Source organism: Hyperoodon ampullatus (assembly GCF_949752795.1).
Source record: "Hyperoodon ampullatus genome assembly, chromosome: 7".
Lineage (NCBI taxonomy): Eukaryota > Metazoa > Chordata > Mammalia > Artiodactyla > Ziphiidae > Hyperoodon > Hyperoodon ampullatus.
Window position 1 is genome coordinate 17,968,070 of NC_136920.1, and position 22,607 is coordinate 17,990,676.

The 22,607-nt window shown below is 48.6% G+C and overlaps 1 protein-coding gene across 2 annotated transcripts in view; it reads right to left on the reverse strand.

Moving 5' to 3' along the window:
- Nucleotides 1–22,607, reverse strand: part of PRDM11 (PR/SET domain 11) — a gene marked incomplete at both ends in the record, with an annotated part of 48,503 nt that overhangs the window by 15,641 nt on the left and 10,255 nt on the right. The window contains 2 exons of one of the 2 annotated variants that reach the window (XM_079708404.1): nt 2,899–3,320; nt 7,286–7,353. In XM_079708404.1, coding sequence (XP_079564530.1) covers nt 2,899–3,320; nt 7,286–7,353 — 490 coding nt within the window. The remainder of the gene's footprint in view (nt 1–2,898; nt 3,321–7,285; nt 7,354–22,607) is intronic. The other variant, XM_079708403.1, reaches the window with a different exon arrangement.

The following is a 22,607-nucleotide window of genomic DNA, read 5'->3' on the forward strand; positions in this document are numbered from 1 at the left end:
CTCCCCCCACCCTGCTACCCCTTGTTCGGCACCTGCCCCTCCACCCACCCACCCGTGGAGAAGCACCTGCTCCCTATATCCCTGAGGTGCTCGGGCCAGGCACCCCTGGGGAGACAGGTGAGCATGAACAGTGCCCAGGTCCCCAGGTCCCCTTCCTTGTACAGGAACAGCCACTTTCTAGTGGGACCCCAGCCCCAGGGATGGCACGTCAACCCAAGGGCTTACTTCCTCTCTCTGCGGCTCAGTTTCTGCAAAGCAAAGGTAACAACTGCTCTACCTACCTCCCCGACCACCTGCCCACCTAGCAGGGCTGTTAAGACTACACAGGAGGACAGACAGAAAGGCACCCTGCAAAGCTCCAAGAGCGACACCTGCCAAAAGGTACTATGATGCTCTCGGCAGCCCTGAGTTCCCGCCTCCATGCGGCCATTTCTGAGCTGCTTGGGGCCACCTTGTGGCCCTGCTGGAATCTGCAGCTTTAGGTCATAGAGGGGGAAGCTGACAGGCTGGAGAAGGGAGGCAAGGGATGGCTCTGGGACAGACAAGCCCAGACGATGCAGAGCAGATCTACCTGGGCGACCAGCCCTGCCGTCCTCTCAGCGCCCCAAGGCAGGCTACCCGAGCAGACACACCCCTTCTACCTGGAGCACCTGACGGCACACAGGGACCATCAGACAGACTGCTACTTGTGACCAGTCGCAGGGAGGGGCCCAGCCCTGCACACGCGGGTCTCGGCGGCTCTCTCATGAGCTGGTTCCCACAGCAAGAGCGAAAAATATACAGGCTGACCCTCCTGACAGGCACACCTCCCTGCCTGTACCTGGGGGACTGAATTCAGAACCACCCCAGGGGAGGTGACAGGAAGACAGACAGATTCCCGTTGCCCTGGGCCGCATGCCTCCGAAGGGTCTCGGCATCTCACTTGGGCCAGCACAGTAAGAGAGCCTTGAGCCTCATGACCCCCACTTGGCGGACACCCATTCTGGAAGGGCAGGGTTGAAAGAAGTGGGATGGGCTGCGGTGATGCTGCTCCCTCCCTTTCAGGGCCCCATTCCTCCCAGCCCCTAGCCAAGTGCCGTAGCAGCTGGGAAAAGGAGGCCTGGACCAGCCTGCGGTGGAGGGGTCCCGGGCCCCCTGCCCAGCTCAGGTCACATTTGGTAACCTCATTACCTTTGGTCTCGGGGAGACGGAAGGGTGAGCAAGATAGAATTTAAGGAACAGACTTCACTAGATGCTAGCCTTCTCCTTTTTCTCATAATTAGGTAGCATCATCCTGAAACTGGGGGGATACACTGATTCAGCCAGAGCTGGCAGACCCAGGTTCAAGTCCTCATTCTGAATCTGGCTCTGAGACCACCTCTGTGTCTGGAGCTTAACTACCTCATCTGGACAACATGGAAGTCGGACCGGATGATCTCCTCCTTCTTTCCTAGTTCTCAATATCTGACTCCGAATGGCCACCTGTCAGGAGCCCCAGCCAGACAGGAAATTAGCAAGCTCCCTGCGGCAAGGGGCCTGGGAAGGGAAGGCTGGGTCTTTGTGAACCATCTTCCCGAGGGCTGGTGTCCCTGGAGCCCTGCTGCCCGGCTGGTCTCTCACAAGCCAGACAGCCTCCAGTTAGGACCGAGGGCTGTGAGCGGGGGCGGGGGGAGCAGGTGTGTGCAGAAGCACAGCGGAAGGGGGTGCAGCCCCAGCAGGGAAGGGCCTCAAGTGCTCCCCCTTCTGGTGAGCCCCGATAAGCACTACAGCCCCAAAGGACGCCCCATGTGGGCCAGGAGATTCCACACCCCCCAACCCCTGGCATCCAAGTTCATCCTGAGACACAGGAAGCAGAGGGGAAAGAGGGAGACGGATGCTGAGGGAGCAGAGAGGTGGAGGGGGCCACGGGGAGGGGACCCAGAGCTCAGAGAGAGGAGTCCTAGGGAGAGCCTTGGGCGGGGGTTTGTGGCGGTGGTGGGGCGGTGGGCAGCAAGAGGCAGAGTGCAGAGAGAAGAGAAGGCAGCATGGCACCGTGGAGGGGAGTGTGGAAATAACACAGAAATAAAGACACTCGGAATAGACAGACAGAAAGGACCGAGCTTTCGGGGCCTGGGACTTGGCTGGCTTCCTCTCGCGCCCCTCCCCCTCGCCTGCTACACGGGGCTTCCCTGGCTCCTCTCTGTTCCTGGAACGTGCCAAGCGCCTTCCTGATGCAGGGCCTCGGGGCCTCGTACATGCTGTTCTGCCTGCGAGGCCCTCCCCTCCCCTGCGCTGAGCCCCACGGCCCACGCGTACCGGCGGGCTTAACTCTTCCTCACCCTTGGTCTCAGTTCAACTGTCATTCCCGGGAGCCTTCCCCAGCCTCGGTGGACGGGCCAGTCCACCACTCCTGCTCTCAGGCAGGCCGCTACATAATTTGCAGCGTCGAATGCAACACGAAAATGCGGGCGCCTCGCTCAAAAACTAGTCTGAGTTTCAGGAAGGCAACCGAGGAGCAGTTAGCCCAGCTCCGGCCTTGAGAGCGACAGGTCGCACACCCAAGTAGTCAGCCCTGCTCTCAGGACCTCCTGTGTTTGTGCTTCGTGCCTTCTTTCAAATTTCCTTGCGCAATTATTTAATTAAAGTGTTTTCATTCTCACGAGTTTAAGCAACGTCCCAAGAGCAGGGGCAGCGTAGGTTTTATACCCATCTCTGTCTTCCCAGCTCCCAGTGCAACTCCTGGCACGGTGTTCAGGAAATAGTCTCGAATGAATGAAGGGAAAGAGGTAGAGAAGACAGAAGTGGGGGAGGAGGGAAGGATGGAAAGACTGGGCGAGGCAGAGAGGGACGGGAGAAAGAAGGCAGGTGCGGGGGACTTCGCCACGAGTGGGTGGGGAACAGGCAGGGGGAGCCTGGGGAGGGGAAGCGGGCGGTACTCACAGCTGGTCGAAGGGCTGTCGGTGCCATCCAGTTCCACCCTGGGGAAGCCGTGCCCGGACCGGGCTGTGAGCAGCGCTGACTCGATGGCCCTCTCGTGGGCAGTGAGCACGATGGCGGGGGCCCGGCCCCCAGCCCCTGGGCCCGACAGGGACTTCTGCATGAAGGCCAGCTTGTCCTTGGTCCTCCGTTTCATGTCATCCCATCTGTGCTTAATGTCCTTGACGGAGCGGGGGACCTGGCTGACGGAGGTGATTTTCCGAGCTATGCCTTCCCAAATCTTGTCCCTGTCGGCATGGGACAGCCGCATGGTCTCCCTCCCAAAGAGAACCGCTTCGTGGTGGGTCACCTCCGTGACCAGAATGTCCAGCTCCTCCTTGGAGAACTTGGGCTTCCTCTTACGCTCAGCCAGGGGCACCACGTTCCTTGGGTTGAATATCCCACAAAGCACAATTGGGTAAATGACCGTCAACGCGGCAGGCCTCCTCCTTCCTAATTGCCGGCCCCCAGCCGGGGAGCCAGGAGGCACCTGGGCGCCCTCGCCCGCTCACCACCACCACACCCTCTTCCTAGCGACAGGCCCCTTCCACCGCTCCTTGGAGGGCAGGAGGAGACGCGGCGTACTCGATGGGAGTGCTGGACGGAGCCGGACGCCTTCAGTTTCAGGCCCTGCCTCGCCTCTGACTAGCTGTGAGAGCCACGGCCGCTCAGCAGCCTCTCCTGGTCCCACTCTCTCCATCCGGAACCCGAGTTACACCTGCACCAACCTAGGGGCTTGTTACTAAGGAGGCAAAAGCACAGCGATGTAAAAGGGCTTTAAAGCCCTAAACGGGAATAAAGGATCCTTCCTGGGGTTAGGGTGAGGCCATTGCCTCTACAAAGGGATCTTTACCTAGGGCCATAGACCCGGGTGGCTTGGAGGAAGACTTTTAAACAGTGAGACTATTTACAGTGGGCTTCCATGGGGTGTGGCCTCGCTGGTGATGCCCATGGTTAGGGCGTGGCCACAGAAAGCTTGTTCTGTCCTGCGGCTCTTCCCCTTCCCAGTCTCCCCAGTCCCCACCTCTGGCTGTGTACAGGCTCCCCTCCCACAGGAGTGCTGGCTGGCAGCAGCTCCTTTGGGGGTGGGCTGCTGTGCTTTTTGGCAGCTCATGGGTAGAATGTGAGGACCCCATGAGCACCCATCGGGAGACAGGTTCCACTCTGATGGAGACCAGGAATGCCCTCGGCTTCCACCTGCACAGAGCAGCCAGGGGCCCTGGGCGTGGGCACAGTGCAGCCCTGACCCCTCTGGCCTGGCACCTACTCTGGCTCTGCAGCTCCGTATCTCCACAGTGCGGTTCTGTCCACTCTTTAACTCATGCCCAAGGTCCCAAAGATCCATCCAAGAGAAGAACCTAGGATATGGAGGGAGCCTGATTCACTCCCCTGGCAGGTGCCGAAGCCACAGCAAGAGACAAGTGCACAAAGATCCTTCAGCCTTCACCTCCCCGCCAGAATATCACAGCCCAGGAGGCAGGAGAAGAAGTCCGAGACTTTGTCACCTGGCCAAGACAGTGGCAGGGCCCGGGGCTGGGGCCTGGGCCTTGCACTCAGACAGACTTTGGATGAGAGGCTGAGTCTCCTGTGCAAACCCCATTTCCCCCAGTACCACCTCCAAGACCTGCCAGGAAGAGTTCATTCAGGGCTTCCTAATCTCACCATGTGGGATCAGGAAATTCTTTGTTGGTGGGGGAGGGGGCATCCTGGACAATGCAGGATCTTTATCAGCAAAGCATCTACCCCAGAGGTGTGACAACCAAAAATGTCTCAAGGCGCTGCCAAATGCCTCCCGGGGACAAAAGAGCCTGTGGTTGTTGGCCACTGATTTCATTAAGGCGGAGCACCCGGCATAGAGCTGCCATCAAGTCAACGCTCATCATGCGGGTGCCCATTCTCTTCCTGGCCTACCACTTCGGGTTTGAGGAAATTAGCCAACTCCATTCGATCATCTGCAAGAGCGTAAGCTGTGACAGTGCTAGTGAAAGTGTCTGAAAATTAGGAGGAGCTGTACAAATGGAAGCCATACATGAAGGGGAAAGGAGGGTTCCCAGGATGAACTGGCTTTCCCCTCACTCCAACTACCACCAGAAGGCCATCTCCCTGGCAACAAACCATACACTCAAACCCAACCTACTCCTTGAATCTCTAATGAGATGAGGGCCCACCATCTGTGACAACCCTGGTGTCACCTTGGATCAGAATAGGTCTTGGAGCAGGAACAGGATAGATCCCAGGCCAGCAAGATAGCAGTAGCTGAACCCACCCTACACAAGGCCCAGGAAGCCATGCTGTGCCTGGTCCCTTGTGTACAAGCAGAAAGAACACTGGCCTAGACGTTCAGAGATGTTCTGCCACTGACTGCATGATCTTGAGTAGGACCCTGCCCTGCTCTGGGCCTCAATTTAGCACTGTAGCATGAAGATCAGAACAGAGCAGTGGTTCTCAACACTAGCGGCGCATCAGAATCACTCTGGAGAGCTTTAAAAATTACCAATGTCCTGGGCTCAGCCCCAGCCTGATTAAGTCAGAATCGCTGGGGTGCTAGATGTCCACTCAGTTAGTACAGATGATGAATCCCCTTCTTTGCGGTTACAGTAAAGCCTTGTCCCGGCCAAAGCTTCAGTGCAGAAAGGCCTGACACAGACTGCACTCAAGCACACTCTCCTTTGCTTGCCTAGAGCCAGACCAGAGCTACAGGCCAGGGGTCTGGGCCATGCAGCCCATCTGACGACCTGCCGGACACCTGGTCCCCACTTCCCACTTCTGAGTCTTTGCTCACAATGTCCTCAAATGAAACCCCAGCCCCTTTGAAGGCCCAGCTCAAAGGCCCTCCCCACCCCTGCTTTCATCTGAGCCCTCCCAGCGCATTGTCCGTGCCTCCATCAAACAGCCTTATTAGAAAAAGCAATTTCCACGGCGGAAGGTGTGTGTCCTGGGAGGGCCAGCGGGGCAGGGCTGGGCGCATCCATCTAGGGCACCCAGTACAGGCTCTGACTCGCCGCAGGTGCTCAGGAATGGGTTGTGAGTTACATGTGCTAAGCTGACTTGCACCCGGCGGTCGGGGAGGAGAAGAGGGCAGAGGTGCCCATCCACCTTCTTGGAGCCACTTTCAGGGCACGGCTGACCTGATGATGTGAAAGGGGGCTGGGGAGTGGGTGTCTGTCCCCATAGTGCAAGGCTGGGGCCCGCCTGTCCCTCGGTGCCTCTGCTTCTGCACCTGTTAAATGACGATGAGGACAGTGGCCCCAACAAATAAGAGGGTGAATCCCTAAGTGCCCCGGACATTACAAGCTGCAGCCCACACATCAGCGGGCCTCAGGTGGGAGCCCATGTGGGCAGTGGGGCGCCGGGGAAGGGGACTGGAGAGCTCACCATGGCCTCCCCACCTCAAACCAATTTCTCATTTGCTTGGCACGTCTCAGGGTTTAAATCCAGCAATCTCCCTCTTAGGGAGGTCCTAACTGCTCTCCCTCCAAGCACAATCCCTCCTCAACCTCCCAGCCCCCAGCCCCCAGCCCCACGGGGCACAGAACTGCACAAACACCGACAGTGGGCCTGATCCACGGCGCGGGTCTGCCCCTGGGTCCAGCCCTCCGAGGCCTCCCTTCCCTCCCAACCCAGCTCCTAACCCCCGTCACAGCTCCTGAATCCCAGAGAGAGGCCACCAAGGAGACAATGAGGCAAGCCCAACCTCCCACACTGCTGGCTGACCCCACCAGGCAGGGCCCCCCAGCACACCACACAGGCCAGCAGCACAGAACCCAAAGGAGCGCCCTCGGTCCCGAGCTCAGCTCGGCCGCCTCTGGGTGACCCTGGACCAGTCCCCTGCTCTCTCTGGCTGGCCGTGAAGGATCCTTCTGGTGCAAACTTCTGTCCCAATCAATGGACAAAACCAGTCTAGCAATCGAAAACTGAGCTAGAGACTGTGCCCTTTTCTCTGGGGGCCTTTTAAACAATGGCTGGGGGCTGCACTGGGATGATTCCTGCACCCCTCCAGTCAGAGTCTGCCTGTGAGAGGTGTCACAGTCCTGTGGCAGGGACATGCCCCCCCTCCCCCCATTATAGGAATGCTGCCAGGAGCCTGGGGCCTAGGGCCTCCAGAAACACTGACAAGTGTGTCCCAGTAAATGACTGGTCTGGCCACAGGCCTCCTCCAGAGCCCCCTGAGGGAAGCCTGTGGGAGCTGGAGGGTTGGTCCCCCAGAGCTAAACACGTCCCTGCAAAGAGCAGTCCCGGGGCCTTCAGGGACCTCTACCACTGGAGACCCTAAAGGCCCAACATGCTCCCTTGGCCTCCTTTCCAGAGTTCGGGCAAGGCTCCCGGGAAATCAGCAGAGAGCAGGACTCACCTCATCCAGTTGGCTTTAGTCTCATCTGACCCATCAATGGACTTGTAGCGGTTGTTCTTGTCCACAATCTGGAAGACAGAGAGAGAGTCTAGAATGGGCATCCTTGAGGGGGCTCTCGTGTCTCTGGACTCCTCTCCAGACCAGGGCCCAAGGGCACCACACAGAACCTTCCCGTGTTCTCCCACTACAATGCCCCCACTGCTGCAGGACTGACCCCTGAGCTGGGGCAGGAATCCCATCTCCCTCCTCTATCTTGATGGAATACCCAGCAACATGGCCAATAAGTGGCATTTCCAATAGCATCATGTTGCACCAACAGTTAAATTCAGTCCTTCCTCTCTCTCTATGGTTTCTGTGGGAGACGGAGGCTGGCACTGGGTGACTAGGCATATGTGATTTCAGAGGGCTTCTCCTCTCCCCCGTCTCCAAATGTTCAAGAGCCTCAGGGTTTGCAATGGGCCCCTTCATCTTCTATAAAATTGTCTTTATTTCATCATCACTTTCGAATCAGAGTTCAGCTGGATATGGAATTCTAGACAGATGAAGTTTATTTTCTTCCAACAAATAAAGACTGCCAAAAAGGCTGCCATAGGCGCTTAAGCAACCTACTGTTAGTCTAGTGTTGTTCTTTCATGGATAATCTGTCTATAGTAAATTTTAAGACTTCCCCTGTATTCTTGATTTTCTGCAGTTTCACTATGTGGTTTTGAAATGGAGATTTACTTTTTAAAATTCTCCTCATTACTGGTCAAGCACATTACGTGATAAGGACTTATTTCAATTCTGGGAAATTCTGAGCTATTGTGCTTTTGAGTACAGCTTCTTAGTCATTTTCTCCAGTCTCTTCCTGCAGAATTTCTATTAAACATATATGGTAGGAGCCCAATCTATTCTCCATGTCTTACAACTACCCTTTCATAATTTTCCCTCTTTATCTTTCTGGGTGATGCTCTCAGAAAATTTCTCAGAACTCTCTTCCAATTCACTCATTCTCTGTTTGACTTTGTCTGGTCCAGAGTTTATCTGTCTACTGAGGTTTTTCCTTTCTTTCTGGCCTTCCTTTTTCTTTTACTTTTTCCTTCCATTTTAAATGACTACTTTTAATGCAATGAATATTTTTCATTCCCAGGATTTTCCATTGGTTCTTTTTCATACCCGTATTTTCTTATTCTGCCTCTTTTTTGTTTCATAATGTTGTATTCCTTCTTCTTCTAACAGCTTTACTGAAGTATAATTAACATATAATATACCATTTGATACATTTTGACAAATGTATGTATCACAATCAAGATAACAAACATATCCATCACCCCTAAGAACTTCTTCATGGCCCCTGTAATCCCTCCCTTCTGCTTCTCTCCACATCTCCCTTTCCCAGTCCACAGACAACTAGTAAGCTACTTTCTGTCACCATAAATTACTTTGCAGTTTTCAAGACTTTATACAAGTAGAATCAAATGGAAGGCATGTCTGCCTTCTTTCACTCAGCATAATTATTTTGAGCTTTGTTCCTACTGATGTGTGTATCAGAGTTTATTTCTCTGTATTGGTAAGTAGTATTCCACTGTTTGGATGTGCCACTATTTTTTTTTTTAATCTCCTTATGATGGACATTTGGGTTGTGTCTAGTTTTTGGCCATTACAAATAAAGCTGCTAAGAGACATCACTAATAAATCTTTGTATAGACACATATGCTTTAATTTCTCTTGGGCAAATACTTAGTAGTGGAATTGCTGGGACACATGGTAAGAATATGTCTAACTTTTAAGAAACTGCTAAACTGTTTTCCAAAGTGGTTGCACCATTTTACATGCCCACCAGTTGTGTGTGGGATTTCCAGTTGACTCACATCCTTGCCAATACTTGGTATGAACAGGCTTTTTCATTTTAGCCATTTTGATAGGTATGAAGCAGTATCTCATTGTGGTTTTAATTTGCATTTCTCTGATGACTAATGATATTGAATATCTTTCTGTGCACTCATTTTTCCGCTGCATTGTCTTTTCTGGTGAAGTGTCTATTCAAATCTTTTGCGCATTTTTTAAATAGTGGGGATTTTTCTTATTGCTGAGTTTTGGGAGTTTTTAAAAAATATATTATGGATACAAGTCCTTTATCAGGCATATGTCTTACAAATATTTTCTCCTAGTCTATGGCTTGTTTATTCACTCTTTTGGTGGCGTCTTCCTAAGAGCAGAGGTTTTAAATTCAAACAAACAAAAACTCACTGTCCTTTTCTTCTTAATGGATGTTATCCTTACTTTATTTCTTTGAAGATCCTAAGGCTGTGAGTATTAATTATCTATTATCTCTTTCATCAACAGTAACAGAACCCCTGGATTATAACCGAATACCTGGCTACCTGTAATAACAGAATACATTTCTTGGCTTCTCCTCTGGCTAAGTTCTGGCCAACAGAATGTAGGTGGAAGTGTCATGTGTCATCTTCCTGAAAACTTCTTTAACAGACAGCTGATGTATGCGCTTCTACTATCCTGCTACCTGGAATGCAGATGTAATGGCTGGAGCTCTAGCTATCAACTTGGACTATGAGGCTATAATCCAAGCATTGAGATAGTGAGTAGCTGGATCAAGCTTGGTTCCTGAGGACTTAATACAGGCTCAGAAGGTATTCATAGAAGAAAACTTCATTCCTGTTTTGCTCGAGTCACTGTTATTTTGAATCTCAGTGATTCACAGTCAAACCTACTCCTGATTCAGATCCCAGTTATTTTAAATTCATTTTCAGAATATGCTACTATTTTTATTTTAATTAGAGTGAATTCATTTGTCATTGTTTTTGAAGGCTGTTTTTGTAACATTAATTTTCTTCATTAGTTCTGGAGGTTTGGTCCAGAGGCTTATCTTGAGTAGGAGTTTGTCTGCCTACCTCTTGCTTTTTCTCATTTGAAGCAGTCAACCTGGCTCCCCTCTTCACCTCACCTGGGGCACTTCTATTTCATAATACCCTATAGGAGCTAAAACTGATGGTCAACTCTGCTTGCACTGGACTAGAGCCCTACGGGCCTTTGTTTTCAGTTCTGTGATCACTTCATGTTTCTCTCCTTCTCTCTCTCTCTCTCTCTCTCTCTCTTTCTTTTTCTCCTCTTTTTTTTGGCTGGGGCTGGAAGTGTGAACTCTCTCTCAGTCCATCTGAATTGCAAGCCCTTGGGCCCCTCCATACACATCTTCTTTACCTATACTCTTTCTCTGGACATTCACATCCATTTCCACACTCTCAATCTGTTCATTACTCACAGATTTTCATCGCAAGCCCTAGGTGTGAATATCTGATTTCCCATGTGACACGCCCCGTTGGATATCTCACTGGCTGCTCAAACTCACCTCAGGCCCCACCCTCAAGACTGTTCCTCTCATTTTCCCCATCACGGTATTTGAAACCATCATCCACTCAGGTTTCAGAAAGAAAGTCATCCCTACCAAACCCCAGTGAATTGTACACTTTAAATGAATGAACTGTACAGTATGTGAATTATATCTCCATAAAGCTGCTAAAAAAAAAAAAGGAAAGTCATCCTTCATGCCTCCCTCTTTTTAAAATTTTATTGAAGTATAGTTGATTTACAATGTTGTGTTAGTTTCTGCTGTACAGCAAAGTGATTCAGTTATACATACATATATTCTTTTTCATATTCTTTTCCATTATGGTTTATCACAGGAGACTGAATATAGTTCCCTGTAATATACAGTAGGACCTTGTTGTTTATCCATCCTATATATAATAGTTTTCATCTGCTAATCCCAAACTCCCAGTCCTTCCCTCCCCCACCTCCCCTCCCCCTTGGCAACCACAAGTGTCTCTCTCCCTCTCTCTCTCTCTCTATATATATATATATATATATGTGTATATATATATATATATACATATATATATATATATCTGTGAGTCTGTTTTTGTTTTGTAGATATGTTCGTTTGTGTCGTTTTTTAGATTCCACATATAAGTGATATCATATGGTATTTGTCTTTCTCTTTCTGACTTACTTTGCTTAGTATCATAATCTCCATCCATTTTGCTGCAAATAGCATTATTTCATTCTTTTTTATGGCTGAGTAATATTCCATTGTGTACAGGTACCACATCTTCTCTATCCATTCATCTGTCAATGAACATTTAGGTTGCTTCCATGTCTTGGCAATTGCAAATAGTGCTGCTATGAACGTAGGGGTCATGCCCCGCCTCTTGATCCCCACATATCTAATCCCTCAGCAAGTCCTCCAAACCAAATTTCAAAACTGCTCCTGTCTCCACTGCTTCCTGCCATCATCAGCTCACCTCCAGACAACTACAAGAGGTCCCTACTAACCTCCCTGATGCCATTCTTAACTCTCCACTGATTCTCCTCAAAGCAGCCAGAGGAATCTATTAATGTAAATGAGATCATGTCACCCACCAGCTCAAGAAGGCATACACTGTACTTATAATAAAATTCATACGTAGGTTCACTGCCTTGAAGGTTTGTACGACGTGGTCCCTGCCTACCTCCCAACTTCTCTCAGGCCTCTCCCTCCCCCTTCACCTTTCTGCAGCCACAATGCTGTAAGAGTGAGACTTCATGTTGCCTGCCACCTCTTTTCCCCACTCTTAAAAATCATGAAATATTTCAAGCATTCAGAAATTATAAAGAGTAAAGTAACTGACCACCTTGTACCCATTGGTGAGAGCCAACAAAAATGGCCACCAGCTATTTCTGTCCCAGACCTCTGTCTCCTCTTGCTTCAGGAAAATACATAGATGTTGTTGAAGACCATCTCTGCCTCCAATTCATTCTCTTTCCCACCCTCCCTCCATCCTGAAGCTGGAAGGGAACCTTCTCAATTTTACTAAACAAGGATTTCTTCTAAAAACAACGTATAGAACCATTTTGCATGTTTGTACAGTTTACAGAAATGGCACCCAAGTGAATGTATTATCACTTTGGCAACTTTTTCTAAGTTTTGCACGGCTGGTCCCTTCTTATCTTTTGGGTCTCGGTTTCTGTCACTTCCTCAGAAGAAGTTTTTCTTGACCTGAGCCTCAGGTAGGGTCTCCCCTTCCACACCCTGACCTCCACATGCCTCTCTCAGTATTATCTCTATAACACTGTCCTGTTGCTTCCTTTTAGGGACCCAATTGCAGGGTTTGGCTACTTGCCAATGTAGTAATTGACTGCCTTCTCTTTAGACCATAAGCTGGTGACGGCCAAGTGCATGGCTATCTGCTCATGACAGTGGCCTGGTCCCGGTTCCTAACACGGGGCACGGCACATGGTAAAATACTGGTTGAATGAATGAAGGATTGAATGAAGAGCCAAATTATATACTGTTAATACTTGAGTAAAAAGGAAATGAGTGGCGTGCTGGAGCTGGCTTGTACTGGCTAACGAGAGCTGACTGCGAAATTTTCCAGAATCTCATGAACCAGTTGTGAAACACAGCCATCATTAAAAATTAAATTATATAAACTTACAATTCAATACATTCTATTTTTACAAAGGTAATATATACCCAAAGTTTCCTAATTATTTTACTATATTTTACTATATCAATGTTCTCGAGGGTATTGGCATCTACCGTATCCACATGGTAGAAATACTATAGAAAAACTGTCACGATATATCTCTTCCCAGCTACTCATTTAATGCCTTCATGTTGGCAGCTTGAAACCAGCCATGCTGGGAGCCTTGACATCAAGAAAATTGGCACATGTATCCTGCAGCACAACCATCAGCAAGCAGCAGGTTGCTAAATATTTGCCAGCACATCACTCCATATGTTTGTATGTGCATAGACAGTCTGGGAGATGCATTTCAAACTCTCACCTCTGGTTACCTCTAGAGGGGAGGGCAGAGGGAAGGAGGATGAAGCTTTTGCTCTGTTTGTCTAGCTACAAGACTATACTGTCTCCGTGGCTTAAAACTCTCAGACAAAAAAGAGAAAACATGCAGCTCAGGCTTCCCCTCCCCTGGCAATCTCCCCAGATGACACCCCAGTCTACAGGGACCTTCCCCTGGAATCTCTTGGAACACTGTACTTTATCATAATACTAATCACCCTTCATTATCATTTTCTGATTGCTCCTTTCTCTCTGTGGGGAAAAGAGAAGCATCTGTAGGTCCCGCAGCCAGTAGCAAGAGCATCTAGTGGGTAGTGAGAGTCATGGAGCCCGGGGAATCGGCTAGAGTCTCAGCGTCACCACTAACAAGCTGAGTGGTCTTGGGCAAGCGACTTCCCTGGTCAGGCTTCAGTTTCCTCCCCGGTAAAAAGGGGTAAAAACCAACCTTGCAGCACTGCCATCATGACTGATTTGGAGGCACTCCATAAGAGGTCGCTATTAGCACTGTGATCATAATGGTGATTATTAAAGGGACCAAATGTTCATTATGATTAATTCTGGGTGGGAGGGGTCAACAGTGGTTGTAATCAGACTTTCTGCAGCTTCAGCTGGGCTGAGAGGCCTGAGTGGGAGCCGTGAGGGACACAGGAGCTGCCTAAGGTCTCTGTTGCTGGCTTCAGATCCCCCTAAGATCTCCAGGTTTGCTGAGGGATGTTTCTTGGCTTACCTTCCCTGTCAGTCAGGATTTTCTCCAATCAAGCACTCATTCATTCAGCAAATATCACCAAGGGAGCAGCTACAGTGACAGGCTCTGGGGATAAAACGGTGATCTGGGAAGACAATGCCTTTGCTCTCACAAAACTCACAGTCCAGGGGATACAGAAGAGAGGCCACTGTGCTGTCCCGTGGTCAGCAGTGTGGTGGGGAATTCTGTGGAACACAGGAGCGCAGAGCTGGAGCCCTGTACCGGGTGGTCAGTGGAGGACTTTCTTGGAGGGCGTGGAATCTAAGCTGCAGTCTTTTTTTTTTTTTTTTCGGTACGCGGGCCTCTCACTGTTGTGGCCTCTCCCGTTGCGGAGCACAGGCTCCGGACGCGCAGGCTCAGCGGCCATGGCTCACGGGCCCAGCCGCTCCGCGGCATGTGGGATCCTCCCGGACCGGGGCACGAACCCGTATCCCCTGGATCGGCAGGCGGACTTTCAACCACTGCGCCACCAGGGAAGCCCTAAGCTGCAGTCTTGGAGAAGAAGAGGGCGAGGAGGCTCTAGGTGGAGGAAGCAGGGGCACGCAGGATCACAGAGGGTATTTAGGGCACATCACATGCTACTGATGAGCCAGCCGAGTAGACAGCGGGCTGTGGGCCTCAAGTCCTGCGACTGAGATGGTCCACAAAGGCCCGGTCAGGGCCAGATGCCCGGGACCAAGCCCAAGAACACTGGTTTCCCAGCATCCTCCTTTGCCTCATCCTTCAAGGTCGATTCCTTGGCCCTTCTGAACCCACCACTTCCTGGACCAGCCCAGACTCTGAACATTGTGATGTGAGAAGGACTTTGATAACCTGGGCCTGACCAGAGAAGGACGACCTGCATGGTAAGAGGGTCCCTTAGACTGGAGAAGAAGAGGCTAGAGAAAGCAGATCCATCATCAAATGTGGGAGGGACCACAATGTGGGGGAGGGAAGGCAAAACCAGGACCACTTAGAGGGACACAGGCCTGAACTCGGTGCGAGGAATATGTATGCAGAACGGTCCTGAGATACATGTTCTAACATGCAGAACCGTCCTGCAATGGAACAAGCAGCCTTGTGAGGTGGTGAGTTTCTTGTTACTGGGAGTATTTAAGCAGTAGCAGGATGACTCGCTATCAGGGAAGTGGAAGAAAGAATTTCCCCACTGAGTGGAAGTCTGTCCTAAATGACATATAAAATTCTAAGAATTTTATGATGCTATGTGGACAGATCCTCAGAAAATAATATAAAAAAACATAAGGTTTGGCTCCCTGGGTCAAGCATGGGTCCATGTGGACTAGAACACCATTTCTGACCATGGTAATAATTAACAAAGACATCAATAATAAAACATCACCCACTGCCATTGATGGAGCAATTTTACTGTGCCAAGTACTCTGATCTCATGAATTCTCACAACTCTATGAAGGTAGCTACAACTATTATCCCCATTTTACAGACTAGGAAACTGAGGTTCGGACCCAGTAGGCAACTTGCCTGACGCCACAAAGGAAATGTGTGGGGCAGCTGGAGTTTATACTCTGCAGGTACAGCCCTTGCTCTTAAGCGCTCTGCAGAGTGATGGATGTCACCCCAGGCTCCCCTGAATGACCTCATCAGAATCAACCAGGATCGTGTCCTGGGGCCCTCTCCAGCGGACTTCCAGCTTTGCTGCTGGTTTGAGCAAATCATTATCTTTCGAATACCGATGCGAAGATCGGCATTTTAACAGGGAGGAACATTCTGCTTTGCGGCAGAACGTCTGCCACAATCGAGGATTCACTGTTGGACTCCTCTAAATGGTGCCATAACCAGGTGCTGGCAAGACTGGATTTTTAAAAACCTGATTTGCCTGCAACTTTCCAGGAACACAATGAATCCGTAAAACATTCTGATTTTCAGCTCTGCAACTCCTCTTAGAGCAAAGCGGTTACAAAAACGATTTGTGAAGCCACTGACAGTTGACAAAGCTCTTTCACATGTCTCAGATGCTCCTCCCAGAAGCCCAGGAGGCAGGCGGCATCACCTCAGTCCCCCGCCACTTCCCAGGCTGGCAAACTGAAATGCAGAGAGATAAAGAGGCTGGCCTGAACTCGAACTTGAACTCTGGCCCCTGCTACGCCCAGAAACACGGAATGAAGAACACTTAAATTGGAAGGGGGCCTCTGAGATTATTCAGGGCCTGGGTTCCTAACTTGGTGTCTATGGATGGATTTCGGCCAGGAGAATGGGGGGGCAGTCCCTTAAAATGTGCATAGCATTTTATGAATATATATGACTATAACCCCCTAGGTATATGAGTATATGAGTATAACCCCCTAGGTATATGAGTATATGAGTATAGCCCCCTAGGTATATGAGTATATGAGCATATGAGTATAACCCCCAGGTGACTCAAGAAGGCTCAAGAACCATGATCTAACCCATCCCCACACCTCCCACACCACCATTTAACTGATAATGGAATTAGTACAGTCAGCGCTATGTATCTGCGGGTTCCACACCCACGGATTCAACCAACCAAGGATCAAAACTATTTTTAAAACTTTTTTCCAGAAGCTCCAAAAAGCAAAATTTAAATTTGCCACACACCAGAAGCTATTTACATAGCATTTACAACAATTTACATAGCATATACAACAATTTACATAGCATATACATTGTATTAGGTATTATAAGTATTCTAGAGATGATTTAAAATACACAGGAGGATATGTGTAGGTCATATGCAAACACTGCACCATTTTATAGAAGGGACTTGAGCATCCATGGATTTGGGTATCCATGGAGGTCCCTGGAACCAATCCCCGCCAATTCTGAGGAACAACTGTACGTACTTCCTTTCATTATTCTATTTATCAAATTTCAAAAAGGCCCTGGAGACCTGGTAAATGAGGCATGTTTACATACAATCCCAAATTCCACATCCAGCTTTTACAACTGTAATTTCACTCATCACCCCCAGCTGGTCCTGAAACCCGTGTGAAGCTAACTGGAGATAATAAAGCTGCAACGTGCTCACCACCTACTACACACCAGGCATGCAACAAGCGTGAATAATAGCAACTCATGGGGTTATGTTCCATTAGACTGTGCCTCCCCATTTGATGGATAAGAAAACTAGAGCTCAGAGAGAACGGTGACTAGCCCCAAAACACGCTTCTTTCAAGTGGGAGGAATGTGAGTCCAGAGCCCTGTCACCAATGCAGACAGCTCTTCCTTTCCCAAGTCCCTCTGCTCTGCCTGGAAAAGGCACCCAGCTTTGGAAGCAGCCACAGAAACGACCACCCTCTACCCTGAACACACTCAGCCTCACTCTCCTTGGTAATGAATCTGGCTGTTGGTGAAACTGATGAAATAAGCCCTTGGACCAGGACTTGAGGAGCAGGGTCAGGAAACTGGTCTGAATCCTGTCTCTTTATTATGCCTGACATGAGGGTCTTGGGGCAAGGGTCGGGGAGACAGCCAGGAGAATGTGCCCATGTGGGAGGCAGCAAAAATGCAAATAAGAATGGGCATGCGGTCAGAGAGAAATTAGCTGGCAACAAATTTTATACATCATGCTACAGACCTGAAAGGTCTTCCTGGTTAACAAGGCAGAGGGAGGTGGTGACAGGGCGGGTGTGAAACTCACCCCGTGGGGTTATTCAGAACACAACCTGCACACCCACCATGGGCAACTCTCCCTAATAACCAGTGAAATGGACAAGAGACAGAAAAAAGCAGAGAAAAAACCCAAAGGCCCACAAGGAGATATCGCTTCACACCTACTAGGATGGTTAGAATCAAAAAGGCAGGTAACAGTAAATGCTGGAAACCAGAAGAGAGAAATCAGAGCCCTCATATACTGTTGGTGGGAATGTAAAATGGTCCAGCCACTCCGGAAACAGTCTGGCAGCTCCTCAAACGATTAAACATAGAGTTACCATATGACCCAACAGTTCCATTCTGAAGCACAGACACAAGAGATGGGAAAACATATGTCTACACAGAAACTTGTACACAAGTGTTTACAGTAGCATTATTCATAAGAGCCAAAAGGTGGAAACAACCTAACTGTCCACGCAAGAATGCACAGATAAAATGTGGTATATCCACACAGTAGAATATTATTTGGCCATAAAAAGAAATGATACCTGTCACAACGCGGACGCACCTTGAAAATGTTAAGCCACGTGAAAGAAGCTGGTCACAGAAGACCACATAGTATATGACTGATTTCGTTCACATGAAAAGTCCAGAATAGGGAAATCGATAGAGACAAAGAGTAGAGTAGTGGATGCCTAGGGCTGGAAGGGAAAGAGGGGAAGAGGCGGGTAACAGCTAAAGGATGGAGTTACTTCTTGAGGTGATGAAAATGTACTAAAACTGACTGTGGTGATGGCTGCACATATCTGGGAATATACTAAAGACCATTGAATTACACAGTTTAAATGGGTGAATTGTATGGTACATGACTTCCACCTCAATAATGCAGTTAAAAATATCTGCCAAATCTTCATCAGCAGCAATCAGACAAGGAAAAGGAAACAACCTTATGTCACTGGCTTGAAAAGCCTTCCCCAGAGAAAAGGGTGTATTGGTGGCAGTGGGAAGACCAACAGATGTCACGTGGGCATCTAGACAGTCACATTCGGGGTTGGAGATTAGGAGCTCAAGCTTTGGTTCGAAGACCTGGTTCCACACTGTGTGGTCTCAGACAAGTAACCTGGCCCTTTAAGCCCCAGTTTCCCAATCTGTAAAAGGGGGATAATAATACCTATCCCATAGAACCATTGTGAGGATACAAGAATTAAGACACACAAATCCTTTAGTGCCCAACAAAAGACAGCAATTGTTGTTGCTATTATGATGATGCTTGCCCACCAACCCTAACTACCATTTGCTGAGGACCCACTGCGGTTTAAGCGGTGCTGAATTTGGCTCTGGGGGTATAAATCAGACAAGACTTCTCCTGGAGGAATTTTCAAACACCAGAAAACCCCCAAACCCCTATTATTAAAGCCAGAAAGTTCACTAGAGATTAGTGTTTCTCAAAGTCGGGTCTTTGGATATGTTCTCAAGATCCGAAAGTTCTCTCTAAGAATGTTTAATTCAATGTTTTCATTAAAAAAAAATCAATACATGGGAATCCCCATGAGATTTCTGCCCCACAAGAGTATTGTGCTTGTGGAAACTCCCTGGTGGTCCAGCGGTTAAAACTCCACGCTTCCACTGCAGGGGGCCTGGGTTAGATCCCTGATCTGGGAACAAAGATCCCGCAAGCCCTACAGTGCAGCCAAAAAAAAAATTAAAAAAGAGTATTGTGCTTGTGACTGAGTTGGCACCCATTGTAGACTGAATCCTTGGCGCAGCTCTCACCCCTCTATCATCCTGGCCGTGTGACTCCGCACTAGACTCTGTCTTACAGGTGGCCCATACTTCTTCACTCCTTGACCTTGGGTTCAGCCACGTGACTTATTTGGCCAATGGGGTGTTAACTCGCATGATGCAGACACAGGCTTGAAACGTGCTTGTGAGGGTGGGCTTGCCTCCGGGATGAGAAGAGCTTCCCCAGGGAGCCTCTGCCTCTTCAGTCTGGGCCCAGAACACACACTTGGAGCAGACTTGGCCCTCGGTGAGCAGCCAAGCTCACCCTGCGGCTGGAAGCTGAGCAGCCCAGCCAAGCCCAACTAAATCAGCCCAACCGCAGGGAACCAGTGGACACACCAGAATCAATGAGGATCTGCAATCAACCAGCAGATACCCAAGCAAGGCTCAATGATTGTTGTTCTATATGCCAGGGGTCAGCAAACCAGGGCCTGCGGGCTTAATCCAGCACCCCCCAATTGTTTTGTACAGCCCACCAGCTAAGAATGGTTTGTACATTTCTAAATGGCTGAAAATAAATCAAAAGAAGACTACTGGGCTTCCCTGGTGGCGCAGTGGTTAAGAGTCCGCCTGCCGATGCAGGGGACACGGGTTTGTGCCCCAGGTCCGGGAAGATCCAACATGCTGCGGAGCGGCTGGGCCCGTGAGCCATGGCCGCTGAGCCAGCACGTCTGGAGCCTGTGCTCCGAAACGGGAGAGGCCACAACAGTGAGAGGCCCTCATACCGCAAAAAAAAAAAAAGACTCTTTCATCGTGAAAATTACGCGGAATTCAAATTTCAGTCTCCATAAACAAAGTCTTACTAGAACACACACACACCTCCGGCTGCTCTCACACCGCAATGGCAGGATTGAGTAGTGTGACAGACACTGTAGGGGCCACAAAGCCTAAAATACCTACTATCTGGCCCCTTAACACAAAAAGTTTACAGAGCTCCGTTCTATTCCACTGCTTGTTACATCGTAACAGCTGACTGTACAGCACCAATTATTACTACTTGCCATGAGCCAATGAAAAAAGAACAGATACAAAGTTTAATATGTAAATGATGCATTCTGGCAAAGACTAAGAAACATCATGGCAGTTGCATTAATGAAAGATTTCCCATTGTTTTAAATAGAGACAAACAAAGAAAAGTGTCACATGGCACACAAAAGCACAGGCATGCCAAATGTGGAAGAAGCTGTGTCTAAGTAGTATTCACCCTATAAACAGCACGTTAGTTTAAGTAAAACATTATCCAACACAGGACATTGATTTTGTTCATTTGAATTATGTTGGTTTGTATAGTTCTATTCATTTTATATTTTTAAGTCTGTCTCGGTTTTATAGTTGTTTAAAAGCTATAAGAAATGTGTTTATCTAGTTTTTTATGTTTAAACCTTTTAAAGTAACTTTAGAATAAAATTAATGTAACACTGGGACCCCATAAAGAATAAAAGTCAGGGCTTCCCTCGTGGCGCAGTGGTTGAGTGTCCGCCTGCCGATGCAGGGGACACGGGTTCATGCCCCGGTCCGGGAAGATCCCACATGCCGTGGAGCGGCTGGGCCCGTGAGCCATGGCCACTGAGCCTGCGCATCCAGAGCCTGTGCTCCGCAACGGGAGAGGCCACAACAGTGAGAGGCCCGCGTACCGCAAAAAAAAAAAAAAAAAAAAAAAAGAATAAAAGTCAGACACCTGACCAAAGTGTACATGAAAAGATGCTCAACATCACCAGTCATCAGGGAAATGCAATTAAAACCACAATGAGATATCACTTCACACCTGTCAGAATGGCTTTCACCAAAAAGACAAGAAATAACAAGTGTTGACGAGGATGTGGAGAAAAGGGAACCCTTGAGCACTGTTTTGGGAATGTAAATTGGTGCAGCCACTATGGAAACCAGTATGGAGGCTCCTTAAAAAATTAAAAATAGAACTTCCATATGATCCACTAATTCTACTTCTGGGTATTTAACTGATGGAAACAACACAAAAAGATATCTACACCCCCATGTTCACTGCAGCATTATTTATAACAGCCAAGAAATAGAAACAACCTAAGTGCCCATCAATGGATGAATGGATAAAGAATATGTGGATAGATATACAAGGGAATATTTTTCAGCCATAAAAAGGAAGGAAATCCTGCCATGTGCAATGGCATGGATGGGCCTTGAAGGCACTGTGCTAAGACAAATAAGTGAGATCAAGACAAATGCCGTATGATCACACTTATATGTGGAATCTAAAACAACAAACAAACCCTGAATGCATAGATACAGAAAACGGATGATTGCCAGAGGCGGGAGGTGGGGTGTTGTCAAAATGCAGGAAGGTGGTCAAAATAAATTAGTCCTGGGTATGTAATGTACAGCATGGTAACTCTAGTAAAATATATACATATATTTTAAAAAGTGGCCTCAATATAACAAAAGTGAGAAACACAACTGCAGTGGAAGTGCTGAGGAGACAAGGAATGTTGAAGGTCAAGCTGGCTTATAGTGAAAATTCAGAAGAGTTCAGAATAGTTTTTCATGTTTGTTTTTTTTTTTTTTTTTTTGCAGTACACGGGTCTCTCAACTGTTGTGGCCTCTCCCATTGCAGAGTACAGGCTCCGGACTCGCAGGCTCAGCGGCCATGGCTCACGGGCCCAGCCGCTCCACAACACATGGGATCTTCCCGGACCGGGGCACGAACCCGTGTCCCCTGCATCGGCAGGTGGACTCTCAACCACTGAGCGACGAGGGAAGCCCTCATGCTTTATTTTTGTTCCATATAATAGAGTTTGAGAATTACAGAGAGAATTACAGACTCAGTTCCAGCCAAAACTAATTCACTAGCATATTATATTTGGGGTTGGGGGGGAAATCTTTGGTTTGGTTCATGATTCAGTAACCAAACTACCAGCATTTATAAAAGTTATACAAGCCAAGCCATTTAATGCTTCTGATATTAAGAGGAATCTTAGGGTTGAGGTACATGTTTTTATTCCTGGAAAAGCTGATATTGAATCAATAGTGTTTTAAGATCCATAACATCTTAGAACATGAGAAAAGCAACTTTTTTCTAGCATCATCTTCCACTTTTCCTTCTAAGCACACCCTGTACCTCTGCTGTACCCCATTACCATTCCACACCTCAACTTACACATGTATCCCTGGGCCTTTGTATATGCTCTGCCCACTGCTTGTGATTCCGTGTTCCCTCACTTCCTGACTCTGTTGGCCACTCACTTCAACACATCCCTCAAAACCTAGTTCAGGCTTAGAAGCAAGGACACCCCAAGAGCAATGCACACACCTAGTGCCCAGAGATTTGAATTCTAAATACCATTTCTCACTAAAACAAATTAGAGCTCCTAAGAGAGATGGCTAGAATATCTTTTTTGGGACTTCCCTGGCGGTC